The sequence below is a fragment of the Fusarium sambucinum genome, chromosome IV (assembly GCF_050947815.1).
Source record: "Fusarium sambucinum isolate potato_lamoka chromosome IV, whole genome shotgun sequence".
NCBI lineage: Eukaryota > Fungi > Ascomycota > Sordariomycetes > Hypocreales > Nectriaceae > Fusarium > Fusarium sambucinum.
The window spans coordinates 1116171-1137733 of NC_139291.1; the positions used below are offsets into that span (position 1 = coordinate 1116171).

Sequence of the window (21563 nt, forward strand, 5' to 3'; positions counted from 1 at the left end):
GATGGGCTATATTGAACGCCACAGCTCACTCGCCGCCTTTCAAAAATTGCTGTGTAATCTTTTAACTGCATTCACAACACAGATACTGAGGTCACTTGAACCTAACAAACGCGGTGCTCTGTAGGTCTCACACGATGATAAAATACCCTTGGAGCAGTGAGACATCCAACCGTCACTGAATGGACCGCTGCATTGTCGGTTGTGGGTCTGGGAGCTTGACAATAAGATTGGTCCATTTTCGAAATAGACTTGATATATTTTACAGAATGCGGCCATCAGTTGCCAGACTGTACAAGGTGAACGTCGAAGTCGACTGGGTATTGCTCTCGTATCGTATGATCTGTTGCTGGTCTCATGATTTCCTCCAAGCGGGGTTTGCCATCAGCATTATAGGTCGGCGTTGGGCTCGCATATACATGTCGTGCAGTTTGGGGTCAGCATCGGATCGAATGACACTGCCAATGGACATGAAGAAGCTATCGTCTCGGTTAGCAGCTGTACAGTTCGGTAGGGCTGGACCTTCAATTACCCAAAGGTCGCACCGGAACCAGCCATGTATTGGCCAAGGGTTCTCATGATGCCGTTAGGACCAGCGCCGTATCGGAAAATGTTGACGGTTCCTAAACATTGTTAGCTGTGAATGCAGACAGCAATTACAAGACTAACCAAAGACAAAGCCCATGATGACACCAACGGCTGGGAAATGTCAGAAATGTTCGAACACAGATTCAAGAACGAAGCAAGTAAGTCATACTTCCACCCATCATGGCACCCATCTTGACTGTTTATCTGTTAGCGAATGTTTTCTCAATCGACGATATCGGCTCAGCATACGCTTATCGGCTGTGGAGGGGCCGTGCTGGCCAACGTTCATAGGGGCGACAGGAGGCATGTTGAGGATATGGATTCGGTATGCGGAGTGTCGGTGTTGAAGCTGACAGCGGCGTCTCGACTGTGGTTGACGAGGTTTGCGGGATTGAACAACTTGGAGCAAAGAATTGCAATTGCTGATGAAGCTCTATTGCGACGACGACTTCCTCAAATCCTATGACCTATGAAGGATGCTGTCATTGGTCGGTTAACCAAGTGGACCAAGTGTTCGGGAAAAGGTCGGTGCGTGATCGAAAAGCACGGACTATTTCTAACTTACAGTGCGTATATTATGTGACGACTTGAGAAATACTGTGACGAAGACGTCACGTGGTCCTCTTCGTGGGTCAAGATTTGTCTCCACAGCACGGTTTAACTCGCATAGAGACTGTCTTGTTCAAGTTTTCTTCAGACGCTTTCAGTTCACTTACAAGACCGTCTTGGACATTCTCGCTTTTGTTCTCGTGTGTCTGGGGTTATGCAGGCAGTGAGCACATGCCAGGCAGAGTCTTTGGGCGTGTGCTCCACTGTGCGCTCCTGTACTCCGTGTGCTGTGCTTTGAGCTGAGGCCGACCGGGGGCTCCAAATTTGAACACGCCAACACGCCAAGCAGCGCTTAGCGAGACCTCCCCCGTACTGTCACTGACTGTTACGGCAACCTCTCATCAACTCACTCCACGACCCTTCTGCCCGACGACTATCATCGTTAGCGACTTGAACCCTATTTTGACATCGCGATAACCTCGTGCTTGGTGAGTTAAGCACCCTTTTTGGCCGTCGCTGGCCCGACTCGCCTTTTGACCCCTGTCCCGCCGTACTCTTGGGTCATCGCCGATCGTTCTATCTTGATTTCCAAAAACCTGTTCCCAGCCACGAGCTCATGATTTTTCTTGTCCACCAGCAACGTCAAGCCACACTGAAGCATTGATTATTCAAGTGCGTTTCATTAAATCTGTCACGTCTCTTGGTCTCTGTTATTCAGCATCGCTTCAGCCTCTCCTCCGCCGGTGGAGTGACATCGACCCCCTGGGCGCGAGTTGCACACGTCTCTCCTCCATCCGGCATCCATCTATTTTATATAGCACGAAACTGCGTCTATCGGCCGCAAGCTGCTGAACTTCAACCATCCTCATGACCGCAGTCGCAAACCCGCCAAATTTTTCCAACTCGAGACAAGCATGGGGTGCAATTAACGGGAATCATCAAATGAATTCAGAAGAAGGCCGAGGTGGCATGGGCATGTTCGCGCCGCGCAAGCCACTTAGTCGGTCCAACTCGTCCTCATCTGTATCATCAACCTCGTCGAATTCTTCCGCCACCACAGTTGCCTCGAACGGATCCCACGCCAATGGCACTCCTTTGTCTTCGACTACCGATCTCAGCCAATGGTCGGCCAACGGCGCCCCTCGAAAACGACCTCAACCGAAAACCCCCTGGCCTCCTGGGAAAGGGGAGTATCAACAACAAGACATGTCTCGAATGCCCCAAGGCAGAGCTCAGGGCATGATGGCCGCCCATGGACCTGTACAAGGTGGCCAGGTTCAAATGGCCCCTCAAGGCATGATGCGCATGCCAGGTGAACAAGTTCCTCCCGGCCAACCCGTACTATACCTATTATCTTTGAACGGCACATTTGAACGAAAAACGATTGCCGTTCCATTTGCGCCCGAAACTCTCCGAATCGGTCGACAAACCAACCAAAAAACAGTTCCGACGCCTACCAATGGTTTCTTTGACAGTAAAGTGCTTTCAAGACAACATGCTGAGATATATGCGGAACGAAATGGCAAGATCTACATCCGCGATGTCAAGTCTTCAAACGGAACCTTTGTTAACGGCACCCGTCTATCTCAAGAAAATCGTGAATCCGAGCCCCATGAGCTACAGACTTCTGATCACCTCGAACTCGGTATCGACATTGTTAGCGAGGATCAAAAGACCGTTGTTCACCACAAGGTAGCCGCCAAGGTTGAGCATGCCGGGTTCATGAGCGCCTCTAGTAATGTGATGGATATGAACTTTGGCGATCTCGACCCAGCGAACGGTGCCATGATGATGCCTTCTGGACCAATGCAGTTGCGAGGCCGTACCAACAGTAACGCGTCTGCAGCCAGCAATGGCCGAATGATGCCTAATGGCGTCGGGGGAGTAATGAATGTGCAGGCCAACGGCATGCCACAACAGCGACCCTTTTTTCTTACACCTGTTGCGACCGATCAGATTTTGAAGCGACTTGCGGTATGTTGAGCCTGTGTTCCCCGACTTTCCTTTACTAACTTCTCAGAACGAAATGCGCAATGCTCGCCTTCAGGCACAGGACCTAGGTCGGACTAATCAGTTCGTCCATACACTATTATCCAAAGATGACCTCAAGGATCTCGAGAAGCCCGAGGCTTTGGAGCCCTCTAAGCCTATGCCCGTAGTGAATGGGATGGGAGCACCTTTCCGGGATCCTAAAGCGCGGTTTTCAGACCCTCCTGCTCCCCCACCACAACAACCTCTTCCCGAGAAGCCCGATGTCCCTTCGCTTAAGCGTGGCCCAACTGAGCGGCCAAAGTCAGGGCCTCCCAACTCTCCTGCCCGGCCTGATAATCTCAGCCAGATTGTCCAGCTTACCGAGGCGCTAAACAACGCTAAGCGAGACATCGATTCACAAACCGCCCGTATGCGCGAACTGGAAGAGATGTTGCAAAAGGAGAGAGTTGCCCGAGAAGAAGCCGAAGAGTTGGCCAAACGATTAGAAGAGTCAGCTACCGTACACATGAACGGATCGGCCGTAACTGGAGAAGTGGAACCTTTGGTTGAAGTGACTGAAATTCCGGAAGACGAAAAGACCATCACCGCTGTTCCTGAAGTCGAAACAATCGATGAGGCGCCTGCTGTTGACGTAGCCCAAGAAACAGCCACAGCTCTTCAAAGCCGTATCGACCTCATGGAAACCCAGATGCGGGGTATGAAGGAGCAGATGGAGGAGTGGAAGCAGCGATGTGAGGCTGTTGAATCTGAACGAGATGCTGATAGAAAGACCCTGGCTGAGATGGTTGTTCAGCTGCGTGCCGAGGAAGCACGACGAGGAGCAGCAGAAGAGAGAGCCCGATCACGGTCCAGAAAGCGAGACGCAAACACCAATGGTGTTGTTGAGTCAACTGCAAACTCCGTCGTACCTAAAGGCATCGCCGGACCTGTGGATGCTGTCGAACCTTCCGTCGATGAATCGATAGACGTCCCAACGTTATCACGGGCCAGCACTATCACACCAGCAAGTAGTGGTGCGCGTGGTCAAGATCAGCGCCTCCAAGCTGCGCTACCATATGCCTCTATGATTGGTGTTGTTTTGTTCGGCATGGGATTGATGGCCTACATCAATGGATGGCAATCTGAGCCCCCACGTCCTGAGCAATAAGTTGTGGGTGTACGAGACGAGTGGACTGTATGAGGAGACACTGGGGTATATGATGGGTTGCTGTAAAAAGGGGATCACGACATTATATCTTCGCCTTGGAAGATTTGTAACTTTCATGAGCGGTATTTTCATAATGCATGGTGCGGCTATGGACTTGGCCCATCAACGATGAGACGATACAAGACCACAGACATGGACATATCCGATCCAAACACATTTTTCTTTTCCTTTGTTTGCCCGTACTATATATCAACTTCCTTTTTGTACCAACGGTTAGCAGACACACAACGACAACAAATCTGGCATTCGAGGCCTCTCTGGTAGGGCTGAAGGTCCTGGTTCTAGTCAGGCTTGAGGATAACGGCGTTTTTCTTTTGTAACCTCTTCCTTTTTTTCTTGACAATATCCGGATATCTTGATACATGGGGGTGGGATTTGCATCACAAGGGATCGAGCAGTGGGCTGGTACTCCCGAGACAGCGTACAACTCTTTTTTCTTTGCATATTTAATGAACTTGGCTGAATATATTGGCTCTTTCGGATTAATGACTTGTGCTGTGAGTGTTTATGTGTGTCGTGAAGAGAATGATGGCGTTGTTGGCGAGACACTCAAATGCTACTGACAAGTGATATGAAACAGAGTCGTATACGTCATTACGCAACCCTTTGAGGCTTCTCGGATCCGAACTCTGATCCTCTTTAACTCGGATTCGCTTTCATCCCCAGAATGATGATGATGGATAGTCCATTTCGGGAAATGACGCTAACCACTTTTCGTATTCAGATCGGGAGACTATTGACGTGTAAGTGATACAACATGTCAGGAAGCATACTCCTTCATAAGAGCCAGTTTCTATATAGAGGACTTGATTCCGTGCGATTAGACCTCAGAATCATAATATTCATCACCTCTCATTATGGTTTCCCTCTCTGACATCCATCAAATCAACGCTTCGGCCTCATCAAAGCTACCACCAGGCCTCGTCGCCGTCTTTGCTGGTGCAACAGCAGGTATTGGTGAAACAGCCCTAAAAGCATTCGCCAAACATGCTCTTCGGCCCAAGATTTACTTTATCGGTCGATCTCAAGAGGCAGGTGATCGATTACAGATTGAGTTGAAAGACCTGAACCCTGAGGGCAGTTATATCTTTATTCAAAAGGACATGAGCTTGTTGAAGAATGTTGATGAGGTGTGTCGAGATATCAAGAGTAAGGAGTCAGTGTTGAATGTACTGTTTATGAGTCAGGGGACGCTTAGGATGGTTGGTGAGTTGTCGGCTCTGTCATGTTAGTTATTTATGCTTACTTTTGAAGATACCGACGAAGGGCTTCCCATAATCATGGCACTTTCACACTACTCCCGCGCTCGTCTCACAGTCAATCTCCTCCCCCTTCTCAAAAAGGCATCTTCTCTACGAAGAGTCGTAACTGTCATGGCGGGTACCCACGAAGGCCAGATTTTCTCAGACGACATCGCATGCCGCAACATTCCCTTTACAAGCATCCACCGCTCCCGAGGTCACATGTGTTCAACACTCACTCTCTCCCTTCAAGCGCTCGCGCGTCAAGCACCAGAAGTATCATTTATTCACAACTTCCCTGGCTCTGTAGATACGGATCTCATCCGTAGCGGAGACGGGATCATGATGCAGGTTATGAAGTACTGGTTCAAGATCAGTATGACTGTCAAGAGGTCGTGGCTTCCGAAGGAGGAGTGTGGGGAGAGACATGCGTGGTTGTGCTGGAGTGGGATGTTTCCTGATAAGTTGGGTCAGAGTGAGAATGGTGTCGAGAGTGCTGGGGTTGCGGTTGGTGTTGATGGGAGTAGGGGAAGTGGTGTGTATAGTCTTGATTGGGATGGGGAGAGTGCTGGGGATGAGGTTGTTAAGTTGTTGGGTGAGTATCGAGAGGAGGAGATGGTTGATAAAGTCTGGAAAGATCTGGAGACGGAGTTTGTTAGAATTACAGGTAAGACTTGTATCTAGAGGTATGAGATTGAGATACGGTTGGATAGGGTCTTAAGGAGTAGGGGAAGCAGATCTATTACGTTACTGATAGGCCTAGTAGCAAAAACGTTGACCTCCAAGTCTCAGGGTATAAATACAAACAGCCTGAGAAGTTTGACCTAAATACCTAGCATAAACAAGCCTAACAATTATATTCCTGATTCTTTTAGTGGCTAAGTTTTCTGATACCCTGGGGGAGGTTAAAATTGCAGTGAAGATCCGCTTACCCTTACCCCCCTACACAAAGGCCAGCCAACCTGATGACCTACTAATCTCTTTCAACTTTCTGATACCCTGAGGATGTATCATCAAGTCAACCTGATATTATCTATTGGTGCCATGAAAGACCTTGAAGGGGCTTAAAATTGCAGTGCATTTTACTAATTGGCTCGGTGAAGCCGAGCCGCCTACCAACGACACTTCAGGACATTATCCGGATTTCCGGATTTGGGAATTTCTTATTTATAGCCGTCATATCCAACAAGGGGTGTTCCTCAAAGTCTAATAGCTCCATATCCAACAATAAAGAACATGATTTGAACAAGATTGAGTCCCAGACTGCTTTCACCAATGTGTTAACTTTAAACGTCAACGCACAAGGCCACAAGCTCAACGGTTCGGCTTCATCGGAAGCCAAAGTCAGGAGACTTATCTTTGGTCCATCACGAAAGCAACCTCGGCCGGTATTCAATTTTCCCCCAAGTCCGATCGACCGACCTCAATTGCTAGGCGGAGGAATGTATGATACCGCGACTGGGGCTGTGTAAGCTGCCAGAGGATGGAGTGACAAGTGCCCGTGTTTTAACTGGTGGGCTTTGTAAAGTAACTATCTTGTCACATTGGGGTCTGGAACGACATTGTGTATGGATTCATGATAACCATTTGCTTCATGTTCGTATGCTATCAATCGTAATGTACAGTACATATGTAATGGAATAACTCTTGCTGTTGGACAGACTTCATTCCGATCTCCTATTATCCGTGCCGCTCTCTTGATGTCCAAAACGCCAAAGATCAAATTTTGCAATTGCCATCATGCTTGCGGTCAAGCACCAAAATATATTCCCCCTTTAAGCAGTCTCAATAGACGGATCCTTTCTTTTAATCTCCTTCTCTGGGTCGACGCCTTGCTCCCACTCTTCCCTCTCTCGTTTCATGTCTCTCTTGCACCATTTGATAGTGATGATACCCCAGACAACAGCCCACAGGAATGGAACAGCCCACGCAACACCGTAGGCGCCAGTAGCCGGGACCTGGGGAATGACGGAGATGACGGTGAGGGGAACGGCGAGGACAAGTGCCGGGATGGACCAGAACCAGGATTGCTTGTAAACCATTTGTTGGAAGCGAGGACTAGCCTTGTAACGAGCTGCTAGAGCCTCCCGGTAAGGCCGGCCACCGAGGGCATTAACCGCGATAACATCCTCGATAAAGTAGTAAGCACCTGGTAAGACCTGGAAATTATTAGCATTGTGGGAATTATGTTTGAATCGTAGACATACCTTTTCGCCCTTGGCAGTGGAGCTAATTCGAAAAGGTGCAGGCCAATTCATCTGGTGGTAAAGAGTGATAAGGAAAAGAGTACCGCCATAGCAGTACAGGATGGCCGGAGCAGGCATACAAAGGACTCTCAACCACACATTATGAGGTGCGCTACCAATGATGAACAAAGCCGTGACGACGAAAATAGTAAGGGTGGACGAGTACGTCAGCATATCGAAACACCAACGGCTATTCGTTCCCAGGGGTCGATAGAACCTGTCCACCTTGATCAACCGGAGGGTCCGGACTCCGAATTCCACGTACGTGGGACCACCCCAGATGGTCGTCACAACAGCAAAGATGATCCAGCCTTCGACGTCGCCGGCATATTTCAAGCCATAGTACAGAGCTATGGGAACGGCGGATGCGTCAACAAAGACGAGGAATGCAAAGATGAAGAGTCTCCAGCGCTTCCAACCATGATGCCAAGTGAACGGAAGCTGCGGTAAGAGATGCGGATTTTCGTCGTAGTATTCTAGGAGAGTTGTTGCTCGTCGTCGGTATTCTTTTTCTGTAGCTGCTCGAGAATCGTAATATGCTTCAGCTTGGGGGCGTTGAGCATATGATAAGCTTCGTCGAGGTGCATCGGAACTCCTTCTAGGAATTTCCGATGTTCGTCTGTGGCCTTCAGATGTTCTTCTAGGCAGTTCTGCAAAAGCTGAGTCGAGGGGTTCGCGTGGTGATGTTGGTGATGTCGAGTCTTGGGGGATGTTGAAGCGCACGCGATCAGTGGAAGATTGATGAGATTGTGAAGGACGAGTGACGCCGGATTCTTCTTGTAATGGGAGAGCTGAGTTTGATACTGGAGCAGCACTGCCCCTTCGCACTTCAGGCATGATTGGAGGATGTTTTGTTTATTGATGTTTTGGTGGTGGTGGTACAATATGAAAAGAAAAGTGAGAAGGGAAAAGAGTATGATGAGCTGAGTTTGTTGTAGTGAGACAGTGACAGACAGAAGAAGCTGGGAACCTAAGACAAGAACGGATAGTTCAAATTGTTCTAAGGAGAGGATCCATTCAAGTGGCAAAGTTTAAACTAATTGAGAGAGAGGAAGGTTCTTTTTAAACGAACGGTTTGATGGCCTGATTGTGAGACTGACGTGCACCGGGATAGAGGGTAAACAGTAACAGTGATGGTGATGGTGATAGTTGGTTCAGGGGTTTAACCAGTTGAAATTGATTCTTTTTAGTTATCTACAGTGCTGTAATGACCTGTAGGCTGTGATTGAACCATGACGTCTCTTGGCTCCATCGCTTTGGCCAAGAAAAGAGACGCAGCCAAGATTCTGTCAAAGCTTCACCAAGCGACGTCATTGTCGGGACTTTATGTGGGGCCGCATCCGGTAGCGATGAAGTCACTGATCGTCACTAAAACTCCGCTCAATTTACAGGGGCTACTGATCTGTCGATGCCCCGAATTTAGAGCCAAGAAGAATCTCGAATAACACATAAGCTTATTAAATAGTTTAAATTTATCTTTGTCTCTCTTTCACATGCTGTATATTTTGCTTACATTAGTAGTCAGCAGGTAATGCTGTAGACTGTAATTACTCACTTCATGAGATGGTATCGCTATACAGAGTAGACAACAAACAGTAAATATATGGGCTTATCAAACACGAACCAAACATCCCTGATCATTACATCAGACATCAGACTCTTGCAACTCCCCTTTCGAAACCCTTGTATATTTCCCCGGCTTAACATTGGATCCCTTACCCTGAGCAAAGCAATTCTCTGTCTCGGGCCACTCATGTGGTCGAAGATAATAAGCATCTCTCTTTTCCATCGACAACATTCCAACTGCATCACATGTTAGCCATCTCAATCTTACACTCTTATTGGGAAAATACTTACTAAAGTCGAATGGATCGGCCACATACATGACCCAGTGTCGCTTGTGCAACCACCCAGGTCCCATACGTTCCGTCTTGCCATCAAAGTCAAGATACTGTCTCTGATCATAAGGCAGATATCGTCCAGGGTGGATAATATTGAGCCAATAAGTATACAGGGCTACTGGAATAGCCTCCAGCACGTAAAAAGGCCACTCGCGCTTCATGAGGGCATTACTGTTATCCTCGCCGCTTGCAAGAATGCCCCGAAGCTCAAATGTCTCGACGGCGCGAAAGACGCAGCGGATAATTATAAGCATCGAAGTGCCGTAAAGCATAATAAACAATGTCTTAACGTTGGAAGGTAGCATGTTGGCCCGCGAACAACGTCTGTGAAGAATGCCTACCATGGCGATGAATCCAATCTCGATTGCTGCTTGAAGGATAACAGCGACAGCCATGAAAGTCGCACCAGAACTCAGACGATCTTTATCCTGGCGCCCATTACCTGCTGCGATCCACGATGCTCCAATTGCAGTGAGAACTTCGACTAATGAGCCGAGGAACACAAATATGTAGACCACACGGTTCGGGTTGATGATGGAGTGCATGGGCAAGTAGTGCATCAGTCGTCCGAGAGTGTTGTATTCAGCGGCAGAGTAGATTGGTGGTGCGAGGTAAATAAAGATGGTCGATATCATGTATAGGGGAAGACTGTCTGGTTGTCGTACTGAGATGGCTCTTATGACCCAGCCGATGCAGAAGAAGAGACTGGCATAGAACATGAAGAACGTAACTCGCCAGAACTTGTAGCGACTGTATCTAAGTTAACATATGGTCTTTACAAGTGAGACTCTAGTAGCTTGCCTGTTCTGTATATAATGTCCAATCAATGATATACCAATTATCACAGCTGTAACAATTGGGAGGATCTTGTTGGCATCGTAGCCGTACAAATTGTCTTTTGTAGGGTTCGCCATGATTGAAGAGTAACGATGTATAACTGTCTTGGTTATCGAGTGATCTCTTCTATTCAACTGCAGTTCCAATGTCTTCTTATATACTATAAACTCTCATCACAATTACCGTCATCGCTCTGCATCTCTAACAAGGCGCAGCCATAACCGTCGCCGTTGAGTAAGCTTCCAGCCTTACAGCGCTGCAAATCGACAGTTTTAGTTAGGCTTGGCGATTGTCCCTGATTAAGTGGATCATGAATCTTTTATCATTGGCTGTGTCTTTTCAGGTGAAATTAAGTGCTCACTGTAGCGGCAGATAAACACTATTTCTGGCTTAGCTCTGGTTGTGTAAGAGTTGTCCGAGGCATACTGCCGAAATCGCTACCCTACAGGCTACACGTATTTCAACATGGCAATTGAAGTTGGAGTTACTACATAATTCCTCTATGAGAAAGAAGTGTCTCAAGGTACATTATAGTTGGAAAACATCCATTGACTTCATTACTTTTCTGCATCTTCACGTTCTGGTCGGACATTGACTTGGGTCTGTTGTAACCGGGTTTCTTCAAAAAGCTGCGTGGAAATTCGAGTCCAAGTTCCCTTATATAATAGTGACAACTACAATAACGAGCATGGTAGAGACCACAAGGAACAAAATAAAAAGAAGATAACGAGATTAATGAGATCAAGGGACTAATTAACTAGATGATGCAAAAAGCAAAAGATAACTCCCCCGGGAAGGCTCGAACTTCCGATCTCCCGATTGTCTATGAATAACAGTCGGACGCTTTAGCCAACTAAGCCACAGGGGATGAGTTAACTGATGATATTCGATAAGCTATTCCCATCCAAGAATGCGAATATCACAACAAGCCGCAGACCAAACATTTTCACCATCATTACTCGACAATCTTTGTGTAAATTTAATCATACTAAGTGCAACCATTGCAGTCACAAGTACCCAGTAGTTACTCCAATTACATCCAAGCTGACTATATTATTTTCCGCGTACCATTAAGGACATCACAATCATAACTCATTATCATCTTCCACCTCTTCCACCACTTCTCCTGCTTCCGACAAAGCAAGATATGGCCATGATCCAGTCGTAAGTTCAAGCTGTGACATACGATTATGTATCTTACGTAGAAATCCCGAGTCCTTCCCACCCACAGAATGCAGCACATGCTGTAACGAATAAAGTACATCTCCCGCACCAACGAGCATACCATTCCCATGAGCAGAAAACGGTGTGCAGGCAATAATGTCAAGCATTGCATCTGCTAGTCGAAACACTTTGAGTTCCTAATATCAAAGATTAGACTTCATACAAGTTTGAATAACCAAGGCTGGACTACTCACAATACCGTATCCATGTGTTTTTATAGCTGCATTCGTCACCATTGAAAAATTAGAAAGCATCTTATGCCCAATCTTGACAGGCAGATACAATGAAAAAGCTTCATCGTCTGGATAACACGACATAGCGAAATGACGCGCCGTGTACTCCCACAGAATAAGTCTGATCCACTGGCGAGTGACAAATAGGTCGACCCATTGGGCTTCCCGAGCTGCGTGATCGTGCGAGTCGAGACATAATGCCGCTTGGTATGATACCAGTTTCTGTCTTTCGAGCGGCGGTTGGTTTGAGGAAAATGCCGTTAGGTTACTCTCTAGATAGGCAAAGAGTCTCGTCAGGCATACAAAGGCTTGGAGGCGGCGCTCGTCGGCCATGTCGTCTTGGGCATCTGGGAAGACGTCGATGACTTGAAGAACTGCTTGTAAGCCATGTTGCGCTGAGTAAGTTCTGTAATCTCGCATCAGTAAATACTCATCATGCTTTGAACTAATTTCATACCTCTCTGTGATGAGAACAAGCCAGTATATCCGTAAACGAAGTGATTGCTCCGATTGACTCAAATGAGCATACGTCTCAGGGTACCCAAGCTGCATAAGCTGAACCTGCGTAACAGACTCTCTCAGAAATAAGCCAGCAGTACGCAGCTTGTTTCCGTTGGAGTGGTAAACATGCATGAAGAAGGGTATTAGGGTAGAATCGAGGCTGTAACTCTCACGATAATCATAAAGTTCCCTCAGTTGTAAGCACTCTCTGGCGAACTGGTGTGAAGATGTGGTGTTTAGCGGCCCGGCATGCTCGGGAAGTCGGAGCTGGGCTATAGTCGCGGCACATAGTGCTGCTGCTAGAGCATGAGACTCGTAATCCTCGCTATTTTCGGATATTTTAGTGAGAAGATGTTCAGGGTTGATGACGATCCATATGGATGACACTGGTCGTTTGGAAATGTTGAGGATGCGTTCATATTCAGGAAGTGGTATTCGATAGGACGGTAGAGGCAATTGCCCAGGAGTTGTAGCTTCAGCAGTACTAGGCTGATTATTCTTGATACTCTCTTGGAATTTCTCAACTTTGTCTTTGGTAGTTGTTCTCAATCCACCCTTTGGACCTCGCTTCTTCCTGGTCCTTAAAGCCGTGCATTCAATGCCTCTGATGAGACACTCATGACAAGGCTTTCCTTGTTCGCATTTAACGCGTCTTAATGCGCATCCATCGCATGGATTCGCGTTTCGGAGTCGAGTTGTCATGATGGGTTGAATGGAGGTCAGGAAGAAAGTGACGATGTTTGAATTGAGTTTGCCCCACTTGCCCGATTGTCTCTTCGTATTGCAATAACGTTATCTAAACGCTTGCTTATTGCATCGCCAGTTTAATCTTGCATTTATCAGTTTACTTGATATGATGTATTCTAGAATAATTGATTCAACCTAAACAGGATGTTTTAGGAGACAGTCTATTCTGATGTGTTGATTTCAGAATCACAGCTGAGGAATGTGGAGATGACTTGGAAAGTCAAACTCCAACAACAGCTGATTGGCTTCCGTAGCTCAGTTGGTTAGAGCGTCGTACTAATACTTCAATCTGAATATTCAGTGATGCGAAGGTCTCAGGTTCAAGCCCTGGCGGGAGCATGTCTCTCAACGCCTATCAGCTATCTTTTTGCATTTTTAACTGCTTTTTAGTCAAACTGATGTTTACGTAGAACACTCGGTGCACCCAGAGTCTCATCAATTCATCTTGTTAACAGAAGTTACGTTAGTACTGTGGCAGGCATATCATATTGAGAGTGCTTTGAGATTCTATTCTACTCTAATATAGACTCAAACTAAAAGCTCATCAATTGGAAGATGCCTGATATCGACTATCACTCATAAGTAACTCCATAACAGGTCCAAGCAACTCCTCATCCAATCCCAAACTCATCAACCGTCCAATCTTGACCGACGTAGCTTGAGGCGCCTTGACAACTCCCCAGAGTTTCTCCTTGGTCCACATATCCATCTGGTAATCCAGAATAAGATCCTGAATACGCTTCAATGGATCAAGTATGCTCAGTTGCGGGTCATCTCCCAGACAAATAACCACGTCTCCTGGTCCAGAAGTGGTAGATGGGATCTCGACTACAAGACCAGGAACGCTGGGGTAGTCTTCAATAGTTGTCTTGACTTCGAGATCAACGTCACTGAATTCATTGCGCTTGAACACCTTGAAGTTGCTTGGTGTTCCTGTAATGGAGATGAACTTGATCGTCCATGCTTTACCCTCGGGACAAAACTTCAATTGACCCTTGTCTTGGACGTACTCAAAACGCGTGGAATCGGAATCCGTTCCTTGTTCACCAGAACCCTCGTCAACCAAAGTAAACTCGCCATTCTCACCCACGACCACGAGAACTTCCACATGTTCGGGGGTTTCGCCTCCATTTCGAGGAGTGAGGTTCGCATCAAGAGGCACAATAGCTCCCGCGCGAGCAAGAACGGGCAGAGTCTTGATACTCCTAAACAACCTCATATCACGATCGCCATCGTAAACAGTACCAGTAAAGATATCCACATGACGTCCAGGAGGAACCCAAACATCAACCGCACCATGGTTCGTCCTCTTATCGCGAGGCTTCACAACAGGGGCAACCACAAGCTGCGACCCAAAGAAATACTGGTTCGGGTTTCCGTACGCTTCGTCTCTTTCAGGGAACTTCCAGTACAGAGGCTGCACGACGGGGTCATCGCGATGCGTAGAGTCCAGATTGGCAGCGTAGAGATACGGAACAAGACGGTGACGGAATCGGAGGAATGTCTTCATAACTTCTGCGAATTCAGATCGGTACAGCCAGGGCTCTTTGGAAGTGAACAATCCCATCTGGGAGTGAAGTCGCATGATGGGTGAGAATACACCGTATTGAACCCAGCGTGTAGCTAGCTCGTCATCGCGGTATCCTCCCATATGGCCGCCGATATCGTGGCTCCACCAGCCGTAACCAATGTTGGATGCTGTAGCTGTGAACTCGGGCTGGAACTCGAGAGATTCCCATGTCATGATACTGTCGCCCGAGAATCCGACAGGATAGCGGTGACTGCCCGGTCCTCCGAAGCGCGAGAAGATAATAGCCTTGTCAACTCCGTTTTGCTTCTGGTGGTCTAGGAAATGGTAGTGGTTGAGGAGCCATAGAGGGTCGAGGCCGCGTACACGACTATACGGACCCTGTTGCCAGTCAATCCACCAAAAGTCACATCCATCTTTCTCAAGACTACGATGAAGCGTATTGAGATATGAGTGCATGAACTTTGGGTCAGCAGGGTTAAAAAGAATCGGCGCTTTAGAGGAAGTATCGTGTCCGAGATCCTTGGCCATATCCTCATATTGATCCTCATGATGATAGACACCACCGTGAGGATGGTCGTTCAAGGTAACTTTAAGCTTCTTGTCGTGCAGCGCCTTGGTGAAAGCCTTAGGATCCTTGAAGAGTTCTTTGTTCCAAGTATATCCCGTCCATCCAGCGTGAGGAATATGATCTCCGTGAACTTGATGCCAGTCCATATCAATAACAGCAACAGACAGAGGAACCTTTTCGGCTTCAAATTTGTCCATGAGCTTTATGTATTCCTCGTCAGTGTAAGGATAGTATCGACTCCACCAGTTCCCCAGCGCCCAGCGTGGAAGAACAGGTTGTTTTCCAGAAATGGCAAAGAAGGATTTCATCGCACCCTTATAGTCGTAGCCATACGAGAAGAGGTACCCGTCAATGCGATCACCAGGTCGTCTAGGCGCCGCGAAGCCAGTAGAGGGATCCAAAAGCATGGACTCGCTATCGTCAAGAACCGAATATCCAGCCCTGGAAAGAATACCTGGCTCCAACTCACAGCGGCCATTCACCTCATCTAGCGTTCTCGCCGTACCTCCAAGATTCTGGGGCGTCTCTCCATATCGCCAGTCAGCGCCCCAGAGGGTATTTTTGTTGGTAAAGCTAATAACAAGACCATAGCGGTCGAAACGCTTCTTGTTGTAGGTGACATGAAAAGAATCAGCTCTGATTTCAAGCTGATCGTCTTCATCAGAAACTGTGAATTTCGGGGTAGGAAATTCACGATTGAGAGCGAATGTTGATGGACGATCTTCAAAGACTCCGTCTTCGGCCCATTCGTAGCGAAGAACCATGTCGTTGATCAATGTAAAACGCCATTGGGGACCAGATACGATTGAATCTTTGTTGGCGATGGGTTTGCTGTCGATTTTATAGTCGTCCATTTTGTCTGTTGTGTATATAACGAGGGTGATGAAGAAGTTGCGGGGTCTTCTATATACCACCCAGATGTCTTGTACGACTTTGAACTTCAGAAATGTTGAGATATATGAGAGAATTGTTGTGAGGGGACAAGTTGATACCTGCATATAATACGCAACTAGGTAAACGTCATTCCGTCTCAGCCAAATGCATGAGAGTCGGAGTCTCCGCTCTTGGGAATATTATTCGGTACAATTGGCCATTAGTAAAGACATGATGCATGCAGTATCAAAGTGAAGCGGTTAGAGCTTGACTCTGCATTAAAGTGATAAGGTTTACTCCATTAACCATTCAAGTGCCAATGTCCAATGATACGTATCACATGCGATGCTGCGATATAGCAGGACACTCTGTCTAGTGCGTAGCAAAAAAGATAGCCTCTTAGTTTTAGGATATAAAACTTAATGACCTAAAGTCATAGGCTAAATTGCTTAAAATGACCTAGTAATTTCGTCTCTTATACTCCTGGCCCTGATGGCACGACAAATCTCGAAAAAGGTTACAACACAGAAGCCTAAGCATTTCATTTGAACCAGGGTATCGTCAATTCTCGACAATGTCATACATAATTATATGTAACTCCCAAACATAGGCAACATCCTACTCCATGCCGTCTCTTTTTCCAGTTACATGTCAAGTCTTCGACAGTCTAAACACCTTGTTCCCTCCCTTCCCTCCAATATCCTATAACTCTCGTCCATGATATTGTATGTGATGATGAAAAAGCAACAAGCAAAATTGCAGCTCTACAGGAAAGCCGCGGGTATTACACAGAACTAAAAAGTTGAAAAGTCACACAACACAACAGAAAACGAAAAGGAAATCCGATGTCATGCATGCCCCCTTTAACTGTACTGCTGCTGGTCGAATTGCTGCTGCTCGTAGTGATGGTCACTACCCAGCTTTGGTGACTTGACATCCGTGATGGACTTCAACAACCTGCATTCCGTTAGAAAGATGAAACCATAACTCAGTTTAGTATTACTCACTGCAAGTTGCGATCCCTCATTTCCCTATCAAGGGTATCCATTTGCTTAGCTGTGAGCCTCGCCTTACTTATCTGTAAACCACACATGTTAGCCTTGCGCTGATAAAAAGTTGCATGACGCAGAAAGGATTGGGATAGTGCATCATGCAGGGGCTTTCCGCACCGAAGCAAGTGCTACTGAGGAGTGGTCATCAATATCCTCACCTTCCGCCGCCTCTTCGTTAGCAGCGTCGTCGCCCTCCGCATTCGCAAATCTGCTGGCTGAAAGACCCTTTGGCTTGGCAATGGCAGCGTTGGCCTGTTAATGTAAGTCAGTGTACTCATGACAATATTCCACAATGCAAACATACCTTTGCCTCTGCAATCTCGGCATCTTTCACCCTGAGCTGAGCTTCAAGAACCTCAACCTTCTTCTCGCTATCCTCAACCTTGGCTACAGTCTGGTCCAGCTTGGCCTGAAGCTCCTTAGCTCTGTTGTTGGCGTCCTCAATAAGCGTGGTCATGCTGTCGTTGAGGTCTTGGTAGTCGGCATTGGCTGTCTTCTTGTTGGCCTCAGCCTCAGCCTTGAAGGCCTCGAGATCCTTCTGAACAAGGTTGAGGTCACCTGTCAGAGTTGTCACCTGGCCCTGGGCGGTTGTCAGGTTACCCTTGGCAGCCTCAAGCTCGCTCTGTGCTGCCTTGACCTCAGCATCAGCGCTGGCCAGAGCATCCTCGTGGAACTTCTTGGCTGTGGCAAGCTCCCTTCTGAGAGCATCGGCCTCGGCAGAGTCAGGCCTGATATTCCTCGCGTCCTCAAGCTCGGCAAGAGCTGTGAATCGCTCGGTCTTTTCTTGTGCAAGTTGCTGGGAAAGCTCCTCGACATCCTGCTGGGCCCTCTCGAGTGCCTCTGTAGCAGTGCTCAGGGCAGTCTGAAGATCAGCATTGGCAGCAGCCTGCTGGGCAAGCTGATCCTCCAAGTGGCTGTTGTTGCTTCTGTGCTCAGCCATCATATCCTCAATGGCCTTGGTGTGAGCACCAGTCAACTCCTCAAGCTCCTTCCTGACATCAGTGCCCTCCTTCTTCATGTGCTCCATAACTTCGTTGTTGAAGGCAAGGAGCTTCTCGACCTCGTTGGTGTGCTCCTTCTCAAGCTCAAAGCGGGCCATCTCGATGGCTTGCTGGTTGGAGTCGCGTGCCTTCTCAAGCTCCTCCTTGGCGGTCTGAAGCTCAGTCTTGATGGTAGCCAATTCCTCATCGTTGCTGCTACCGGCCTTCTTGCTCTCTGCAAGCTCAGCCCTCAAAGCCTCAAGCTCAGCTTCCAGAGACTGCTTGGCAGCATCTCTGGCAGCCTCGAGTTCAGCCTTGAGATTAGCGATCTCAGCAGCGTGGGCTTCGTCACCAGCAGTCTTGGCGGCATCAATTCCGGCTTGGGCATTGGCCAGAGCCTCGGCATGCTCCTTGTCGCTTGCCTCCTTCTCAGCCTCAAGTTTGGCCTTGAGTGATTGCAAGTCAGCAGCATGAGAGCTCTCGCCGGACTCTCTGGCGCTGTCAAGCTCTGACATGAGCCTGGCAATTTCAGTGGCATGTGTGGTCTCGCCGGCATCCTTAGTAGAGGCCAGCTCGGTCTTGTGGCTGGCGACCAGCTTCTCCTTGTCCTCCTCGTACTCCTTCTTGAGAGCCTCCAAAACACTAGCATGAGCAGACTTGAGCGACTCAAGTTCCTCAGCATGGGTGCTGGAACCCTCAGACTTGAGCACCTCGAGTTGCTTGGCGTGATTCTCCTTCAGGGTGTCGATCTCGGCGATGTGGGCATCGTGATCTCCGGAGGCTGAGTTCTTGGAAGCCTCGAGTTCCTCAGCATGGCTGGCACGGAGAGCATCGAGGTTCTTCTGGTACTCAGCTTCCTTCTCCTCCAAAGCTGCAACAGCGGCGGCGTGCTCAGCCTTAGCGGCCTCGAGAGCGCTGCTGTGGCCCTCGGTAGCTTCTGAAGAAGAGGCCTGAAGCTCCTTGTGCTGAGTCTCAAGCTCCTCGTACTTGCGCTTGAAGAAAGCATCGCCTCGAAGAGACTCGATTTCGGTCTCATAATCCTGGGAAATGTTCTTCATGCGCTCCTCGTGCATCTCCTTGACCTTGACAATCTCATCTTCCTTCTCAGCAAGCGACTTCTGAGCTTCTTCAGCGGCAGCCTTGAGAGAAGCAGCCTCCTCCTGAGCCTTGGCAAGATCCTCCTTAGCGCTCTGGAGCTCAGACTCCTTCTCGGACAAGCTGGACTGAAGCTGAGTGATTTGGCTGTTCAGAGAGTCGAGCTCAGACTTGGATGTCTCTGCAGTATTCTCGGCAGCTTCAAGCTTCGCCTTGGAATCCGCAACCTCGGCCTCAAGGGCGGAGATCTTAGCCTTCTGCTCTTCTTCCTCAGCCTTAAGGTTGTCACCGTTGGCAGACTCCAGAGCAGATTGCGAAGAAGTCAACTCGTCGATTTTCTTCTGGAGCTCAGCTGTAGCGGCCTCGTGGCTAGCCTTGAGTTCGGCCAAAGCAGTTTCGTGGGAGGAAGCGTCAGTCTGATCCTTGTCGAGGCTCTCCTTGTGCTTAGCCTTAATAGCCTCGATAGCAGAAGCCTTCTCAGCCTCAAGGGAGGTCTTGAGCTCCTCGATTTTGGTGGCATGCTCTTTAATGGCCTTCTGGAGTGCTTCCTGGCTGGAGCTGAGCTTCTCCTCGCCTTCAGCCTGGGCAGTCTCGAGCTGCTGCTTCAAGGAATCGAGCTCTGTCGAACTAGCCTCCATGGCGCTCACGGCGGCATCGAGATCGGCTCGAAGCTGCTCACGGTCACCCTCTGCGGCCTGGAGCCTCTCGTTGGCTTCAGTAACCTGGCTCTCGAGGGCAGCGATCGCGGCCTCGTGCTCAGACTTTAGGTTGGCAATTGCCTCATCGTTGTCCTGGGCAGGCTTGTCGCCAGACTCGGTAGGGGTGACTCCCTGGCCAATCTTCTCGGTAAGCTCCGCAATCTTCTCCTCGGAGGTCTTGACCTCGGCCTTGAGAGCCTCGATCTCAGTTTCGCCCTCTGTCAACTTGGCCTTTAGCGCCTCGATCTCCTTGGCAGCCTCTGCAGAAGGAGCAGGTCGAGCCGCGGTTCGGGAAGCGGCAGTCAAGGATCCCGAAGTAGAAAGTCGCTTGTTGGCGGTAGGGGTTGTGCCAGTTGTTCGAGTAGCAGTCGTTCGTGTCGCGGAAGCGGTGGGAGTAGCTGCGGTTCGGCTAGCGGTAGCAGTTCGTGGGGTAGTGGTCGATGTAGACGGCGGTCTGCGGGTAGCCGTTGTCGAACCGGCAGTTCCAACGGTTCGCCTCTCAGCGGTCTTGGCGGGGCTGGACATGATTGAGCTCGTCCTACGAGCGGATGCGACAGAGGAAGTGGTCGACTTCTTGTCATCTTCGCTAGCGCTCATGCTGGGACGGCTTCGGTGGCTCGACATGGATGTCGCAGTAGGGGGACGGCGAATGGTCGAAGCAGCAGGACGAGTAGGGGGCTTGCTTAGACCTCCTGGGGCACGGGCGGTGCTTGAGGAGGTGGTGGGCTTGGCCGTCGAAGAAATAGCACCAGGTCGACGAGTAGCAGTCGCGGAGGCTGCACCAGGCTGCTTGAGCGTGGGCTTCGCTTCAGGGCTCTCCTTTGCCTTTTCCCTGACTGGTGTGTCGGGAGACGAAGGAGTCGCGGCGGTCTTGGGGCTCTCGGGCTCAGGCTCGGGCTCGGTAGTGGCCGCAGCATCGGACTGAGAAGCAACAGCTTCCTCGTGCTGAACAACGTCGAAGCTCTCGGTTTCAGACATTTCGACGGTAATGAATTGGTATTAAAAGTAGTATTTTCTGAGAGCGACAATGTCAGCAAATTGGATAGCCAGGACAGTTTGAATTGAGTTTATCAAGGATGTCGCACCCAAAAAGTTGCAAATCAGCTATCAAGCAACGACAGCTCGAAGAATCAACAGACAAAACATAAACCGGCACAAGCCATGAAGCTACGTCAAGGGTATGCGGTTATGAGATGGAATAGGAATTGGGGTTAATCTTACCTTGGGTGGTCTCCTTTTTATCCAGCAAAACCACGCTTTACTAAGAAGCTCCTCAGATAACAAGGAGCAAGGAGGGGAAGGTAAAATTAGCAGAAATAAGGAACGTGAGGAAGAAAGCTTGCAATGAAGCAGATAAAGAAGACTAATACGAAGACTTCTTTATTTACTGTCGATATCCGCTGGCTTCTAAGAGAGAGAAGAGAGAGGAAGGAGAAGAAAAAAAGGGTGGAAAGCTGAGCTGTCTTGTTCTTGTTGATGGGACGGGGATATTAGATTGCGAAT

At 48.6% G+C, this 21563-nt stretch overlaps 8 protein-coding genes across 8 annotated transcripts; 2 read left to right on the forward strand and 6 right to left on the reverse strand.

Moving 5' to 3' along the window:
* Nucleotides 1–352: 352 nt before the first annotated feature.
* Nucleotides 353–892, reverse strand: FSST1_000407 (reactive mitochondrial oxygen species modulator 1-domain-containing protein; the record flags this gene model as incomplete). Its single annotated transcript, XM_083230221.1, has 5 exons — nucleotides 353–476; nucleotides 530–620; nucleotides 667–696; nucleotides 755–781; nucleotides 835–892. The coding sequence occupies 5 exons, from the start codon at nucleotides 890–892 to the stop codon at nucleotides 353–355; spliced, it is 330 nt and encodes a 109-aa protein (XP_083090589.1).
* Nucleotides 893–2001: 1109 nt separating this feature from the next.
* FSST1_000408 (uncharacterized protein) lies at nucleotides 2002–4273 on the forward strand (the record flags this gene model as incomplete). The annotated part of the gene is made up of 2 exons (XM_083230232.1): nucleotides 2002–3108; nucleotides 3155–4273. The coding sequence occupies 2 exons, from the start codon at nucleotides 2002–2004 to the stop codon at nucleotides 4271–4273; spliced, it is 2226 nt and encodes a 741-aa protein (XP_083090590.1).
* Nucleotides 4274–5190: 917 nt separating this feature from the next.
* On the forward strand, nucleotides 5191–6258 carry FSST1_000409 (uncharacterized protein; the record flags this gene model as incomplete). Its single annotated transcript, XM_083230243.1, has 2 exons — nucleotides 5191–5539; nucleotides 5588–6258. The coding sequence occupies 2 exons, from the start codon at nucleotides 5191–5193 to the stop codon at nucleotides 6256–6258; spliced, it is 1020 nt and encodes a 339-aa protein (XP_083090591.1).
* A 1091-nt stretch (nucleotides 6259–7349) lies between these two features.
* Nucleotides 7350–8657, reverse strand: FSST1_000410 (uncharacterized protein; the record flags this gene model as incomplete). Its single annotated transcript, XM_083230255.1, has 2 exons — nucleotides 7350–7733; nucleotides 7782–8657. 2 exons carry the CDS (start codon nucleotides 8655–8657, stop codon nucleotides 7350–7352), a joined length of 1260 nt encoding a protein of 419 aa, XP_083090592.1.
* Nucleotides 8658–9465: 808 nt separating this feature from the next.
* FSST1_000411 (RTA1 like protein-domain-containing protein) lies at nucleotides 9466–10635 on the reverse strand (the record flags this gene model as incomplete). Its single annotated transcript, XM_083230266.1, has 3 exons — nucleotides 9466–9623; nucleotides 9678–10451; nucleotides 10557–10635. 3 exons carry the CDS (start codon nucleotides 10633–10635, stop codon nucleotides 9466–9468), a joined length of 1011 nt encoding a protein of 336 aa, XP_083090593.1.
* A 1008-nt stretch (nucleotides 10636–11643) lies between these two features.
* Nucleotides 11644–13218, reverse strand: FSST1_000412 (uncharacterized protein; the record flags this gene model as incomplete). Its single annotated transcript, XM_083230277.1, has 3 exons — nucleotides 11644–11919; nucleotides 11977–12421; nucleotides 12473–13218. 3 exons carry the CDS (start codon nucleotides 13216–13218, stop codon nucleotides 11644–11646), a joined length of 1467 nt encoding a protein of 488 aa, XP_083090594.1.
* Nucleotides 13219–13807: 589 nt separating this feature from the next.
* Nucleotides 13808–16216, reverse strand: FSST1_000413 (glycosyl hydrolases family 31-domain-containing protein; the record flags this gene model as incomplete). Its single annotated transcript, XM_083230288.1, has 1 exon — nucleotides 13808–16216. The coding sequence occupies one exon, from the start codon at nucleotides 16214–16216 to the stop codon at nucleotides 13808–13810; it is 2409 nt and encodes an 802-aa protein (XP_083090595.1).
* Nucleotides 16217–17098: 882 nt separating this feature from the next.
* On the reverse strand, nucleotides 17099–21038 carry FSST1_000414 (uncharacterized protein; the record flags this gene model as incomplete). Its single annotated transcript, XM_083230299.1, has 4 exons — nucleotides 17099–17192; nucleotides 17243–17313; nucleotides 17405–17539; nucleotides 17592–21038. 4 exons carry the CDS (start codon nucleotides 21036–21038, stop codon nucleotides 17099–17101), a joined length of 3747 nt encoding a protein of 1248 aa, XP_083090596.1.
* Between the last annotated feature and the right edge of the window lie 525 nt (nucleotides 21039–21563).